This window comes from Marmota marmota, unplaced genomic scaffold, assembly GCF_001458135.2.
Source record: "Marmota marmota marmota unplaced genomic scaffold, marMar, whole genome shotgun sequence".
NCBI classification, from domain to species: domain Eukaryota; kingdom Metazoa; phylum Chordata; class Mammalia; order Rodentia; family Sciuridae; genus Marmota; species Marmota marmota.
The window spans coordinates 264,689-278,220 of NW_026000349.1; the positions used below are offsets into that span (position 1 = coordinate 264,689).

At 37.1% G+C, this 13,532-nt stretch overlaps 1 protein-coding gene across 1 annotated transcript in view; it reads left to right on the plus strand.

The window, feature by feature from the left end:
- Window positions 1–13,185, plus strand: part of LOC107160720 (broad substrate specificity ATP-binding cassette transporter ABCG2-like) — a 40,904-nt gene extending 27,719 nt beyond the window's left edge. The window contains 9 exon segments of the mRNA XM_015507355.1: window positions 2,333–2,437; window positions 3,020–3,267; window positions 4,089–4,171; window positions 4,653–4,742; window positions 6,134–6,258; window positions 7,969–8,060; window positions 10,320–10,409; window positions 11,086–11,171; window positions 13,014–13,185. Of these exon segments, the coding sequence (XP_015362841.1) occupies window positions 2,333–2,437; window positions 3,020–3,267; window positions 4,089–4,171; window positions 4,653–4,742; window positions 6,134–6,258; window positions 7,969–8,060; window positions 10,320–10,409; window positions 11,086–11,171; window positions 13,014–13,185 (1,091 nt within the window).
- Window positions 13,186–13,532: the final 347 nt, after the last annotated feature.

A 13,532-nucleotide genomic window follows, 5' to 3' on the forward strand; every position in this document is an offset into this window, starting at 1 on the left:
TGCCGCAGTCTGGCTGGGCACAATCAGGAGCCACTTGTCAAAAGAAACTAACTTTATTTTTAGAACCACACACGCCAAACAAAACAGCCTCTCAGGAAAAATCCTCAGAGCCTCAACTGCCACCACCGGCTTTCCACAAGCCTCTCTCTCCCACACAAGCCTCTCTCCACCTCCCACAATCCTCCTGCTCTTGAGGCCGATTGGCTGGGTCACGTGGGCGGAGCCAAAAAAAGTCCCCCAATGAGCAGCTCCGTGGTCTGAAAGGGCAGGGAAACAGTCCAATGAGCATCACCGCAGAGGAGCCAATCAGCTAGATGTTGCTGGCGCAGAGGAGCCAATCAGCTAGATGTTGCTGGGGCCGCTGTGGCTGTGAGCCAATCATCAGCCGGCCTCTGGAAGTTTGCTGGCAGCTGGAAGTTTGCTGGGGCCCCTTTGGCTGTGGCTCTCAACACACCAGAATTGTTCAATAAGCTCTGTTTAAAATATCTTAAGGCTTCTGTAGCTATCATCACCAAACCTTTCCAGATTTCTCCTGCAAATCACTTCCAAAGGCTTCTTAACCACATGGGTAGGCACAGTCACAGCAATGACTCCTCTTCTTGGTACATATTTTCTGATAGTCGACTTTTCATCACTGTGATAAATACATGAGAAAATCAACTTTGATAAGGAAAGATTTATTTTGACTAATGATTCCAGAGGTTTCAGTTCACCTTCAGTTGGCTCCCTTACTTTGGGACTGTGATAAGGCAGAACCTCATGGCAGAAGGACATGGCACAGGAAAGCTGCTTAGCTCAAGACATCCAGGAAGTAGAATGAGGGGGGGGGCAAGGGAAACATAAAACCTTTAAGGAGATGGCCCCACTCACCAACTTCCTCTATCTAGGTCCCATCTCCTAGTAATTTATTCATATTTTTAATTAATCACATGTATTAATTCACTAAGGAGATTATAGTCTTCATGAGCCAATCATTTTCTAAAAGTCCCACATCCCAACATTGCTACATTGGGGACCAAGTTCTAAACATATGAATCTGGGGAAGGAAATACTTCAAATCCCAACCCTAGCAATGGTCTTTTCCTGAAAGTTCATTATTTAACTGGTTGTACTGTCATCTAGTTATTCTGTCATTTCAATATTTTTGGAAAGTACCAGTATTACTTTCTTCTTGATCATAGAACCAATTGTGGTTTTTCTATGTTGACTTGGCAGTGATCTTGCTCTGCCTTGATGAGAGCTCATGAAGATGCTACACCACTTTCTAGGAACATTATATTTAAGATTTATGAATTGAATGGGTGTGAATAATAGTCAATAGAATGTGTGGTTCTAAATTCATCTTTAATGAACCAATGTTTCTGAGCTGCCTGGTTCTATTTCATATTGAATTATGTGCTTTTTAAAAATGGATCCAAAAATCTACTTAAAGACATTTGGAGATGATCATAAGTGTTTCTCCATGACTCCAAATGCAGTAGCGAATATTCACTAGCTAATTTTTTATTTGTTTATTTTAATCTCTGTCATTTAAATATAACCTGGGCTTAGGTTGTGGCTCAGTGGTAGAGTGTGTTAGGCACGGAGTTCAATTCTCAGCATCATAAGTAAATAAATAAATGAAATAAAAGTCCATCAATAACTAACAAACTATTTGAAAAATAAAATAAAATAAATCTAACCAAGCATGTAAGAGTCCGGAGAGTCCAGTGGAGATGAATTTGAGAGTCAGACTTCAGGCTCTCTTCAGATGATTGTGCCAAAAGAAGCTGAGGTGGCAGTTCAGGTATAACCTGCTGCTCATATTCTCAAGAATGCTGCTCCATATTTGGAATATGGCAGCATGTGAGGTGATCATTTGCACCTCCAAATTCAGTAGGCAGAGAAGCAGTCATTGCTGCATACACAGGGAAGTTTCAGCAGTCCCTACGTGAACTCAAAAACATACTGTATCCAGGCCTTTAATACTTTTTTTCTTGGACCTAGTTTTAGTACTGGGAAGTACTAAAGTTTAGTACTGGGAAGTACTAAGTTTACTTGGAAGTACTAAGCTTAGTACTGGGAAGCACCAGAGCATATTGATAGCTGTTCGAGTTTCATGATTTATGATACCCACACATGTATTGCTGGCAGAAAGAATGTTGTTGAAAGTCTGCATGAATGAATAGGATGAAAGAAGTACAAATTTGTGAGGTGATAAGAGAGCAAGAAGAGGAGGGAGAAATTTTAAGATTCTGTCTTCCCTAGCCTCACCTCCATCACCCTCTGGAAATGAGACCTGTTTACATTCCAAGACCATCATGCTGAGTTCTTGGGGTGTCTCCTTTTACAGGTTATTCCTGTGAGCCCCATAATGACCCTGCTGACTTCTTCCTGGACGTCATTTATGGAATTTCCTCTGCTGTTGTATTAAACAGAGAAGAAGAAGACCATGAAGGTATGTGAATCTTTTAGATTCACAGATATTTGCCTAATTGGTTTGACCAAAGCTTAGCAATGTGGTGGCTCATTAAAACTTAGCTTTGTGAATTCACGTTTATACCATGTTCTGATGCCAGCCAATAGATAGACTTTATTGTCAATGAGTGCTGTGTTTTATATTCAATTTATGAATGAGCAATTATGATGCTGTTATTGTAAGAGGAAAATTCACTAAAAATAAAATTGCTTATTATTTATTGTACTTTTATAATAAAAATTTGGTACTTTATGTATTTTCTCCTAGTAGAAAATAAGGACAAGGTTTTATACTAAGAAATATAACTCTTTGTGGTAAGAAGTCTGTTTCAAGAACTGAGATCCAAATTGTTAGGGAAAGGTTGAGTGAGTTTTTTCTATCCATATGATTATGGCAGAATCTGGCCAATTAGCTATGTTTACTAATGTTTACATCAATGACAACACTCGTGATAGCTTTAGAATAAAATTGTTATCTCATAAATGAGTCACAGAAAATTGGGTTAAGTCAGTTCTTGTCTGCTAATAATATTTCCCTTCTTTATCTATTTTTCTTCTAAAGTCAGCCACAATGAAGAATTTCCTAAGAGAGAAAAAACAGTTACAAAAACATTAGCTGAGTTTTATGCTAACTCCTCCCTGTACAAAGACACAAAAGCTGAATTAGAAGAACTCTCAGGTGGTCTTAAGAAGAGGAGACCAGCCTTCATGGAAACCACCTACGTCACCTCCTTCTGTCACCAACTCAGATGGATTTCCTGGCGTTCATTCAAAAACTTGCTGCCTAATTACAGGACCTCTATAGAGAGGGTAATCTGAAAGATTCTTTTCATTTTGCTGTGAGATTCTTATGTGGGAGCAATTGGGTTCTGATATAGTCTACTTAAGAATTATGAGTATTTTCTTTTCTTTTTCTTATTTCTAATGTAAGAATTTTCACTTGAAACTTCTTAAAGTATAAAATAGTTGCCTAATATGTTGGTACATGCCTGTATTCCCAGCTACTCAGGAGGCTGAGGTAGGAGGATCACAAGTTAGAGACAAACCTGGGCAATGTAGCAAGACCCTATGCAAAACAAAAAGTGCTGGGGATGTGGCTCAGTATGAGCATATTCGCCTTGCCTGTGTGAGATCCTGGTTGCAATCCTGATTATGGGAAATGGTCAGGTAGAAAATGTGCATATTTCCTGGCAGAAGAGTTGAGAGCTCAGTTGAAGTCATCCCTCTTAGCTGCGTGGACTTTAATTTGTTCCCAGATCAACTTTGCCAGGTGCCTGCATTGCTTTGCTACTATGTTGTAGGACATTCATAGGTCCCACTCCTGAACTGGGCCCTGAACTGGGAATACTTGGTAGACACTGAGAGGAGTCTTGGCCATTCCAACATCTGCTCTGTTATTCTCTCAATTAAAAAAAAAAAAAGCAGGTTAGTGTTCAACTTAATTTAGAAAGTAGTGTAATAGTGTGCACTGTATTCTGATTCTCTCAGAGACTTTGGCCAAGCCATGTAAATTGTTTATCTCAGTGGTGAAATCTGATTATGAAGCTGTATATTTTATCATAAATGGTGTACATTTTTCACTTCTAATTGAAACTATTTCTTTATCTTTTTCATTTTCCTTTTTTACAAAGATCACTACCACAGTCATAGGTGGACTGGTTATGAGTGCTATTCTCCTTCACCTAAAAAATGATTGCACCGAAATCCAGATTAGGTAAGTAAATTTGAATCAATGCTGTTATTTTTTTCAAGCTTGGAAAAATCCATTTCATATTTTTTGAGTATAAGTATTGAGTAAACATTATATTCATTGTGGGTAGGATGTGTTCATGCATTGAAAAATGAGTGGAAAAATTAATTTTATTTTTCATATATATTTGTAATTTGTATCTATTTATTGTTGAACTGTATACATCATAAATTTTACCCTTTTAACCCTTTTTGAATGTACAGTTACTGTTCAGTGCATCAAGCACCTGCTCATTGTGCAACTATAGCCAATATCCAACCCCAGAATGTTTTTTTTTTTTTTGTCTTCCCACACAGAATTTCTATACCCTACACAGGGAGAGACCTCATGGGGTCATTCTTCCCCTCTCTTTTAACCAGGATAGTAATTTTTTTCTTCTTCCTTTCTTTCTTTTTTTATGGAAAAAAAAAACTATGGTTCTTTTGTTTCTGTTCTGTCCTGGCAGGACCTGGACACTCTGTCTGCTAATTGGCTTTCAGTGTTTACCCAACCTGTCAGCAAAGGAGACCTTTGCACTTGAGAAGAAGCTCTTTATGTGAGTAGATCTCTATTTTAGGAAGGAGCTTGATGTCTGTTGACTAAACTGGTGATATCCATAATTGGACCGAGGATCTGATTGGGAGAATATCAGTATTTTTCTTTTCTTTCATATGTTGATTTGTTTAAAGGACCAATACAAATCATATATACCTATCATGTACAATACGAGCTTTCAAAGTATGTGCAGAGATAACCAGTATTAACTGAAAAAAAAAATGAACAGGGTATAAAGTCAAGTGTATGGGGCCTCTTGCCAAAGGAAGAGTGAGTTTTGGGGTGAGGTGTAGTCAGCAAATTCCAGTGCTGCAGAGAAAGCAAGCAATAGAGGGGCTGAAATTATCTTTTTGTTTCTAGAAAATAACAAATCAAGATGACTCTAGCAAGAACATTTTGAGGAGCTAGGTAGAATTGTAGTGGTGGGTTAATCAGCAAATTAGCAGTAGTAGATAAAGCTGACAAAGAATTGAAGTTGTGCAGCCTTCAGTGGATTTAAGAATGGAATGAATCAAAGGAAAAGAAGAAAAGGTTCAGTTTTTCTCTTGAGATTTTCAAATATAAAGGAGATTTGCCCGTGCTTACATATGCACCAAGGATAGCAATCATCAGAGAGGGAAGGAATGAAGATAATGGTGGAAGAGTTTGAAAATACAGGAAATCCATGTGAAGAAGAGGAAAGATGAGGATTTAATATCTGAAAGGGTGTATTGTTGAAAGACATGATCATTGAAGGAAGAAGTCTTTTTTCTTCTTTCTTTTTTTTCCATGAGAGTAACAAAAGTAAAAGGAGAGGGCTGGGATTGTAACTCAGTGCTAGAGTGCTCTCCTAGCACATGTGAGGCCCTGGGTTCCATCCTCAGCACCACATAAAAATGAATAAATAAAATAAAGGTAAAAATAAAATAAATTAAAATTAAAAATAAATAAATTAAAAGGAGTTTAGGAAACTGCACCTGCATGTAGGGCCTTGGAGAATAATAAAGCCATCTTTGTCACAATCATAAGTGGGGAGAAGAAAAGCCTCTGTTATCACTGAGATTAGCCCAATGTTTTGCTCTTCAAGCAGAGCCCAGCTCAGAGGAGAAATATAGCCTCTGAGGAAAGTGAGGAGATGCAGACGCTGTTCCTGGAGGGGTGATGTGGGCCAGAGTGGGCAGCACAGGAGGAGTGCTGTTATGAGAGGATCCAGGCAAGAGCCTTGGGGGGCTGATGCCCCAGGGAGGCTGCACCTGAAGTGGAGAATGACGTGGGGGTGGGGGTCAGCCTACAACCCTTGGACATCTGCAGTGTCAGACCTGGTGGCAGCAGGAGTCTGCACAGCAGAGTCTCCTCTGGGCTGTGCCTTCCTGGACTAATCTGGGATGTATGGTATGTGTTTTTGTTCTGCAGACAAGAGTACATCAGTGGATACTACAGAGTGTCTTCTTACTTCTTTGGAAAACTGTTATCTGATTTTCTACCCAGGAGTTTGTTAACAATCATTCTATTTACTTGTACAGTATATTTCAAGTTAGGTAAGTAACAAGATAAAGAGGATGTGTCCGTAGTCTTACAAATGAAAGAAAACCATTTTCTCTTTGTAAACATATTTATGGTTTCCAAAACAAAAGATCAAGTCATAAGCCAGGAGAGCAAGTATTCATTCCTCACTTTCTAAAATGGTAGTTCAGTTGTCAATACTGTTCTACAAAAATTCTTTTATTTTTATTTGTTACTTGTGTGTGTGTGTGCAGTACTGAGGATTGAACCTGGAGCCACTCACATGCTATACAAGTCGTCTACCATTGAGTTACATCTCCAGCCCTTTTTTACACTTCTATTTTGAGATAGGGTTTTGCTAATTTGCTCAGGCTTGCCTTAAGCTTGGAATCCTCCTTTCTCGGTCAACTCAATTCCTGGGATAACAGGTGTATGGCACTGTACTGGACCCAACTGAACTTTCAAAGTTATAAATACATTTTATGTCAGTAAAATGCTGTGATTCATACAAAAACATGTAAAGAATCCCTTCATATTTGAGACTATGCTGGAGATAATGGGATATTTATTGCTTTTCAATTTTTCTTTGTGTCTCTGTACCTATACCTCTACATAAAGATAAAGTATAAATGGAAAAACTATAAATAGGTATTAGAGATACAAAGAGAGAGCTAAAAAAACAACATACACACACATACACATATGCGCACACGTGCTCACACACACACATACATACACATATTTATTCTTCCTCTCCTTTTCCCTATTTAAAGAAAGATGATGACTTTTGGATTCAGGGATTTAACAAGAATACTTGTTTAATGGCCATAGACACATTCATTCGTGCATTATGCTCAGGCTTCTTCCCAGGCTCATGCTGTGAGAATGTAAATGTATTTCTTTCTCTCTCTCATGCACTCACATGCACACATACACATATCACAGAAATATCTATTTTTGACAATACACTGCAGAGTAAGAACCACTGAGAAAGTGTAAACCTTCCAGTTTAGAAATAAAAGTTGTTTCATAAATACTTAATTATGTAATCTAACCCCTCCCCCAAAGTCCTGATTAGTGTTACTGCAGCAATCGCAACATTGTAAGACTGATGGTGAGCATTAACTCATTAGAGTTCATAAGGTGGAAGAAGAAACTTCATTTGGCTCTAATCTGAATCAGAGTAATAGGATTTGTCTAGCGGTATTCAGCATATGGATTCTTTCTCTTTCCTTCCCATATATTAAAACCATTGTTAGAAAAAAAATAGAGAATTGTGATCCCAGATTTCTTTTTTTTTTTTTTTTTGCTGTCAAATGCATTATAGCAGACAGTGAGTAATGTAGAGATGTCTGGGTACATGGGTGTGCTGTTGATGAGTTTTCTTTAATAGGAGAAGGCAGTATAATTTGGCTAGATATGTTGCCTGTGTCCACCTCACCAATTCTGAATTGGTCAAAATTACACATAGGGCAACATCAGTGTTATATGGGAAAATGCTTTGGTAGAAAGTGTAATAAATCTGTGTGGTAACGTTATACAGTGGTGAACGATGCAATTAATGTCCCTGGGTATTTCGGTCTTGGATGACAACTTTTCATCTTGATACTATTTTTTTTTCAGAGTATTATACTGTCATTTGTGCATGCGTGTATACACACACACACACACACACACACACACACACAAGTGTCAAATACATGGGAACCTAGGCAGGTAGACTGACCCTTTCTTTTCTTTCAAAGGATTGAAACCAGGGGTGAAGGCTTTCTTCATAATGATGCTTACCATTTTGATGGTGGCTTATTCAACTGGTTCCCTGATCCTTGCTATTGGAGTTCACAGAATTTTTTTTCACAGCAGCAATTCTGGGACTATATTTTCTATTGATGATGGTGAGTGTGAACTGTGATTGTCTGAGAGGGAATTTTTCCCCTTGTTCCTTCCCGCTCTTTCACCTGTCCTGTAAAACCTGCTTTGAGGATTTTGTGCATAGACCTAAGATGCTTTCAGGATGCCATGGACTAAGATCCTGTTTATATTAGAGAATGTATCACTTTCCTCCTGGCACTTATCTTGTTTTTTTTTTTCCTGGTGCTTAATGTGAACTATGTTAAACTTAATTAACATGTCCTTACTAACAGCTTTTAAATGAACATCTTGGTGACATTATAAAACCTTGATATATTGGAAATTCAAACACTAGAAGACAAATGATTAGGCACTTCCTTCATAAAAATAAGCTATTTGTCTGCCTTTCATGCTGGTATTGAGAACTGCCAGCTAGTTAAGAGCAGAGGTAGTTCAGTTGGGTTCATTACTCTCCAAGGTCAAAGTTAAGTTCCATGAGACGTTAACAGAGTTGTGCCACATGGGGAGTCTAACTTGAATGACTTTTGCATTTTGCAAAGGAGTATTTTAAAAACACTGGAAATCCCAAACTCATAGTACAAGGTCACCCTATTAATGGGTTCCTGATGCTTTTTATATCAATATTTTTCTGCTTACTTTTGCTTTTAATGATTACTTAGTTTTAATCTTTTATGCCTTAAATTTTGCACTCACAATGATGAATCAGCAGAAACTAGTTACCAACCTTTGCCACACAATGACATCAAATAGGAGTGGTTATCCTATTAATACACACGTCCTTTCTTCTACAGTAGGAGGAGTTGTCTTTCAAAGATACATAATTAGCATAAGCTCTTGCCAAAGTTTAATTATTTCATGTATAAATTTGGCAAAAATCAATGTATATCACTGAAAAAGCAATGTCTTGTTTATAGTTTCTACACTGTCATACAACAAATAAAAGATATGATTAATTATTATGTAAGGTTTTCTATGTAGAAATTTAAAAATCAGTCCCAGGATCACATTTTACTTGGAGATGCTGACTTATATACTAAGCAGTTGGTTAGGTCCAGTTTTAACACATGCAGACAAAACCACAGCATTGTCATTGCTCCGAATACCCCAGGGTACCTCACGCCAGTTAGGACAAACATTATGTGCACCTCACAGCTGTCTCTTGTGTGTCTCCAGCAGTCCTTCCTGGCATCTTCATTGCCACACTGCTTTCTGGTAGCTTTAAATGGAGGGATTGACTATGTTTCCTGCTGTATTTCACCACAATGTGTTGTTTATCAGGTCTAGGGTTTGGGTTTTCTAAGGCCTCCTTTCTGAGCTCCAGATGATTCCTAATGTAATGGATATATAGTGTCGACCCTTGTGAATAACAAATTACATGTTGTATGAAAGTAGAAAGGGGCATGTGATGCTTAGGATTGTTCTTAGACTGTCAGGTTCCTTACTGGGTACATATGATTTAGTATAATTTGAATAGTCAGTAAAATCAGCTCTTCATGTCCATGGGATCCACATTCAAAGATCCAACCAACTGCAGATCAATACTATGCAAAGCAAAAATTATGTCTACAACGAGTATATGTGCTTATTTCTTTGTCATTTTGCTCTATTCATATGAACTATTTGCATAGTATTTATGTTGTATTAGGCATCAAGAAATATTAAAATGATTTTTAAAACACACTATATTTTTATTTATGCATAAAGAATGTATGTGGGTTACATGAAAATATTATGCCATTTTAAAAATAAGGGACTTGAGCATCTGCAGATTTTTGGTATCTGTGGACTAGATATCCTGGAACCAATACCGTTGGGCTACCAAAGGATAACTGTACTTCTTGGTATTCTTTTATGTGCAGTTACAGAGAAATTAGAGGACTTAGTCTTGATAATTACAAATCTTCCAAATAAGTGGAAAATATAATATAGATAATATTGTCCTGAATCTCCCAAATAAATGAATGTATAATACAGACTATAGGTATATTGTCCTTCGTTTAATACATAAACTATCTTAGCTGTGTGGAGGTATAGATATGCAAGGGATGAAGGATGAAGCTTACTGTCTAGAATAAGTTGAAGAAATTTTAAGAAAGAGTTGGTCCTAGCAGAAGTGTATAGAAAATTCTAGAGTTCTTGGAGAGACTTATCTAGAATTTCTCGTAAAATCACTGGACTTGTTCCGATTCATGGTTTCATGGTTTTTGCTTTTTTTTTTTTTTAGATTTTGATAAGTTTTTCACTGGATTTTGGAAACTTTGCCCCTTGGCTGTCATGGATTCAGTACTTAAGTATCCCTCACTATGGTTATATGGTAAGTTGTCCTCATCTGTCATAGGAAATGTATTCCCAAGCTGGATGCAACAAAAACAATGCCTATCCATATTGCTTTGACCATGACCAGTGAAGGTGTCCTATCCAGCAGTTACCTTTTATGACTGAAAATCTCCTATTATCCTCAGTTAGTACAAACTCCAGGAGTCACATGGGATTTTCCCCAATCACCTCATTGTTTGAGGAAGATGAAGGTTGTAGAGAAATTAGGGAAAATAGAAGAAGCAAAAATAAGACCATAATATACTCTTAACTGTATTGGCTTTAGCAAGCCAATCAACTCCAAAGTGACTGTCCATCCATGTATAACCAAATTTCTAACTCACATAATTACAACTAGTTTTGAGGAAAACATAATTATCATAAATCAACATTACCTTTGATCACCACTGTATTATTTTAGTTGTACTGTTTATGGGACTATAAAATTGGGAAGAGATGAAGGAATGACTTCTTGGCCAATGGGAAGCAACATCCCAAGCTTAGGCCTCTTGATTTCCAGGGAAAATAAGGTATTTTGTGGGAAATAGACTATGAATATGAGACTTTGGCATATTATAAATACAAAATTAAGATTAGACTTGACATCATTGGGATAATTTCTGGGAAACTTTTGGAATCCAGGTCTGTTTCACTTCTGTTCCCCCTTGTTATAGGCTTTGCAGTATAATGAATTTGGGGGACAAAACTTCTGTCCAGGACTCAATACAACAAAAAGCAGTGGCTGTTCCACCTATGTGATGTAAGTTTGTGCTCAATGTCACAAAGGGTTTGATTACTCCTATGATGTGATTAAGAAAGGCCCCCAGGCTCAAAGCTGATTTGATTCCTTTCAAGGCTAACAAAACTTCCTGATTCTAAGTTTATTCACTTGAAATATGAGTCCTTGTACAGTAATATATATGAACACCCATACAATTCCTGTATTGAACATAAAATTGTGTTTAAGTTTAATGTGGAGACATATTTGTTTTGAGCCTTTTGAGAAATTGTTCTGATGTTTTAGTTGTGGGATTCAGTTCTTATTTTTTTCAGAACTATTGATTTTGAAATTAATTGCTTTGACAGTTTAGTGAAGGATCATAGTCTCTGATCACTTGGATTCTGTGCTACCAGTGAGCCCATCCCTTGGAGATTAGTAATAGCTCAAAGAATAGCAGTAGCATAAAAGTGGTTAACGTTGCTTTGCTGAGATCCCGGCCCTTCTTTTTGTTCACACTTATGGGAAATCAAAGCCTGCATAGTTGTGTGTGTGTTTGTGTGTGTATATGTCTATACATTGACTCAGTATACTCCTTATCAAAGGCTATATACTCTAGAGAAAGAAATACATATTTCAGTTAGTTTACAAAAAAAATCTATTTTTGAATAATGTCATTAAAACTGAAGTGCAAATTTCAATCAATTTAGAAGATCTCATTTTTAATTTTTAATACTACTTTTGTTTTCTATGATTGCTGTTATCTTTGACTTTAACAGATAAATTACCAAGGGGAAAGAGAATCTAGCATGCTCAATCTCTCCTAGATTTCTCAAATGTATGGAATTAAGTCTTTGTAAAAACACAAACCCTATTGTTAATGATTGATAAAGCCTCTTCTAAGAGGAGTTTTCCTTAACCACTCTTTTTGTTTTGACCTGGGCATAGTCTTTGTGACAAAAAGTTAGTGCCAGGCTATTAGTCAGGATGAAATGGACGGGAAACATTAGACCACATAAGGAGAAACTACCACAGGCTTCATGCTCACAGAAGGCTCCTTCACATAAGAGAAAATAAGAAGCTCCTCTAATAGCACAGAGAGGTTAAGGATATTTTTGAAATGGCTGAATTCCAAGAGATGCACAAGAATGGCAGCAGGCAATAATTGTGACTGCACAAGGTGTTTTTTATTAAGAGCCACTTTTCTACCTTGTGGCAGGAATGCTCCATCTTGCTGTGTTCCAGCTGCTACCTAAGTCTGATTCCTGGGTATCTTTCTGTAGTGGAGTGTCTGTGATGATTATTACCATCATGGTACAAGAGCTGACAGATCCTGACTGCCTAGAAGCATTTGTTTCCTCTATCTGTAGTTGTAGAATTCTTGCCTGTGTTTTTTGGATAACTATTCTGTGGGTGAGCCAAACCAGAAGGAACTTTTGATGCTCTCAGTAAGGTGTCATCAGTTAAAGCTGAGCTTTTACCCACTAGGAGTGGTGAAAAGTTCCTTCATCAATACTTCCTTTGAGGAGAGTAGCATTATAAATTTGAAACGGAATGAATCTGAGGAGACTAGAACTTGGTTCATTGTGTGACTGTAAACTTGGCCAACTTCATTCATTCTTATTAATGAATCCTCCTCTTTGAGATGTGTGTAATACTTATACCCCCTTGGGTTATTTTAGGAATTCCCTAACTTACTAGGTACAAGGTGCTTAGCACAGTATTTAGAAAAATTTTAAGCACTCCATGATAGGTATTATATATGAAGTGATGATTTCATACGATTTGGTTACTTATTGGCTTCTAAGAAAGAAATAGTGAATATATTGAGTAAACCTTGACAGATGCTACAAATGTAATCAGAAATTTTGTGTTGAATTTTAGATGTACTGGTGAAGAATACTTGACAGTCCAAGGCATTGATCCATCTCCGTGGAGCTTGTGGAAGAATCACCTGGCTTTGGCTTGTATAACTACTATCCTTCTCGCAATTACCTACCTAAAATTGTTACTTCTTAAAAAAAAGATTCTTAAAATCCCCTTTAATTTACCATGAATTACCCTAATATTAAAAAGGAACACCGCAATTTATTTCACCAATGCAGATATTTTTGCCTTTGATCAGTTGCCTGCATACTGTTGTTCAGAAAAAAAATATTTTTAATAGAAAATATTCACAAAAATCACAACAAACTGAATTACACATGAAAGAACCCAAGCCAAAACAACTGACCTGTTATATTAGCTCATCTCATCAAACAGTAAAGAAGTCCAGTCTAATTTATTGATCTGAAAAGGAGAATTAAATTACTGAAACACTTAGAAAGTTAATAATATCTCTAGTATGAGTTTTCTCACCTTCAAAATGCATGGAAGGTTAGTAGACCTCTAGTTTTAATAGAT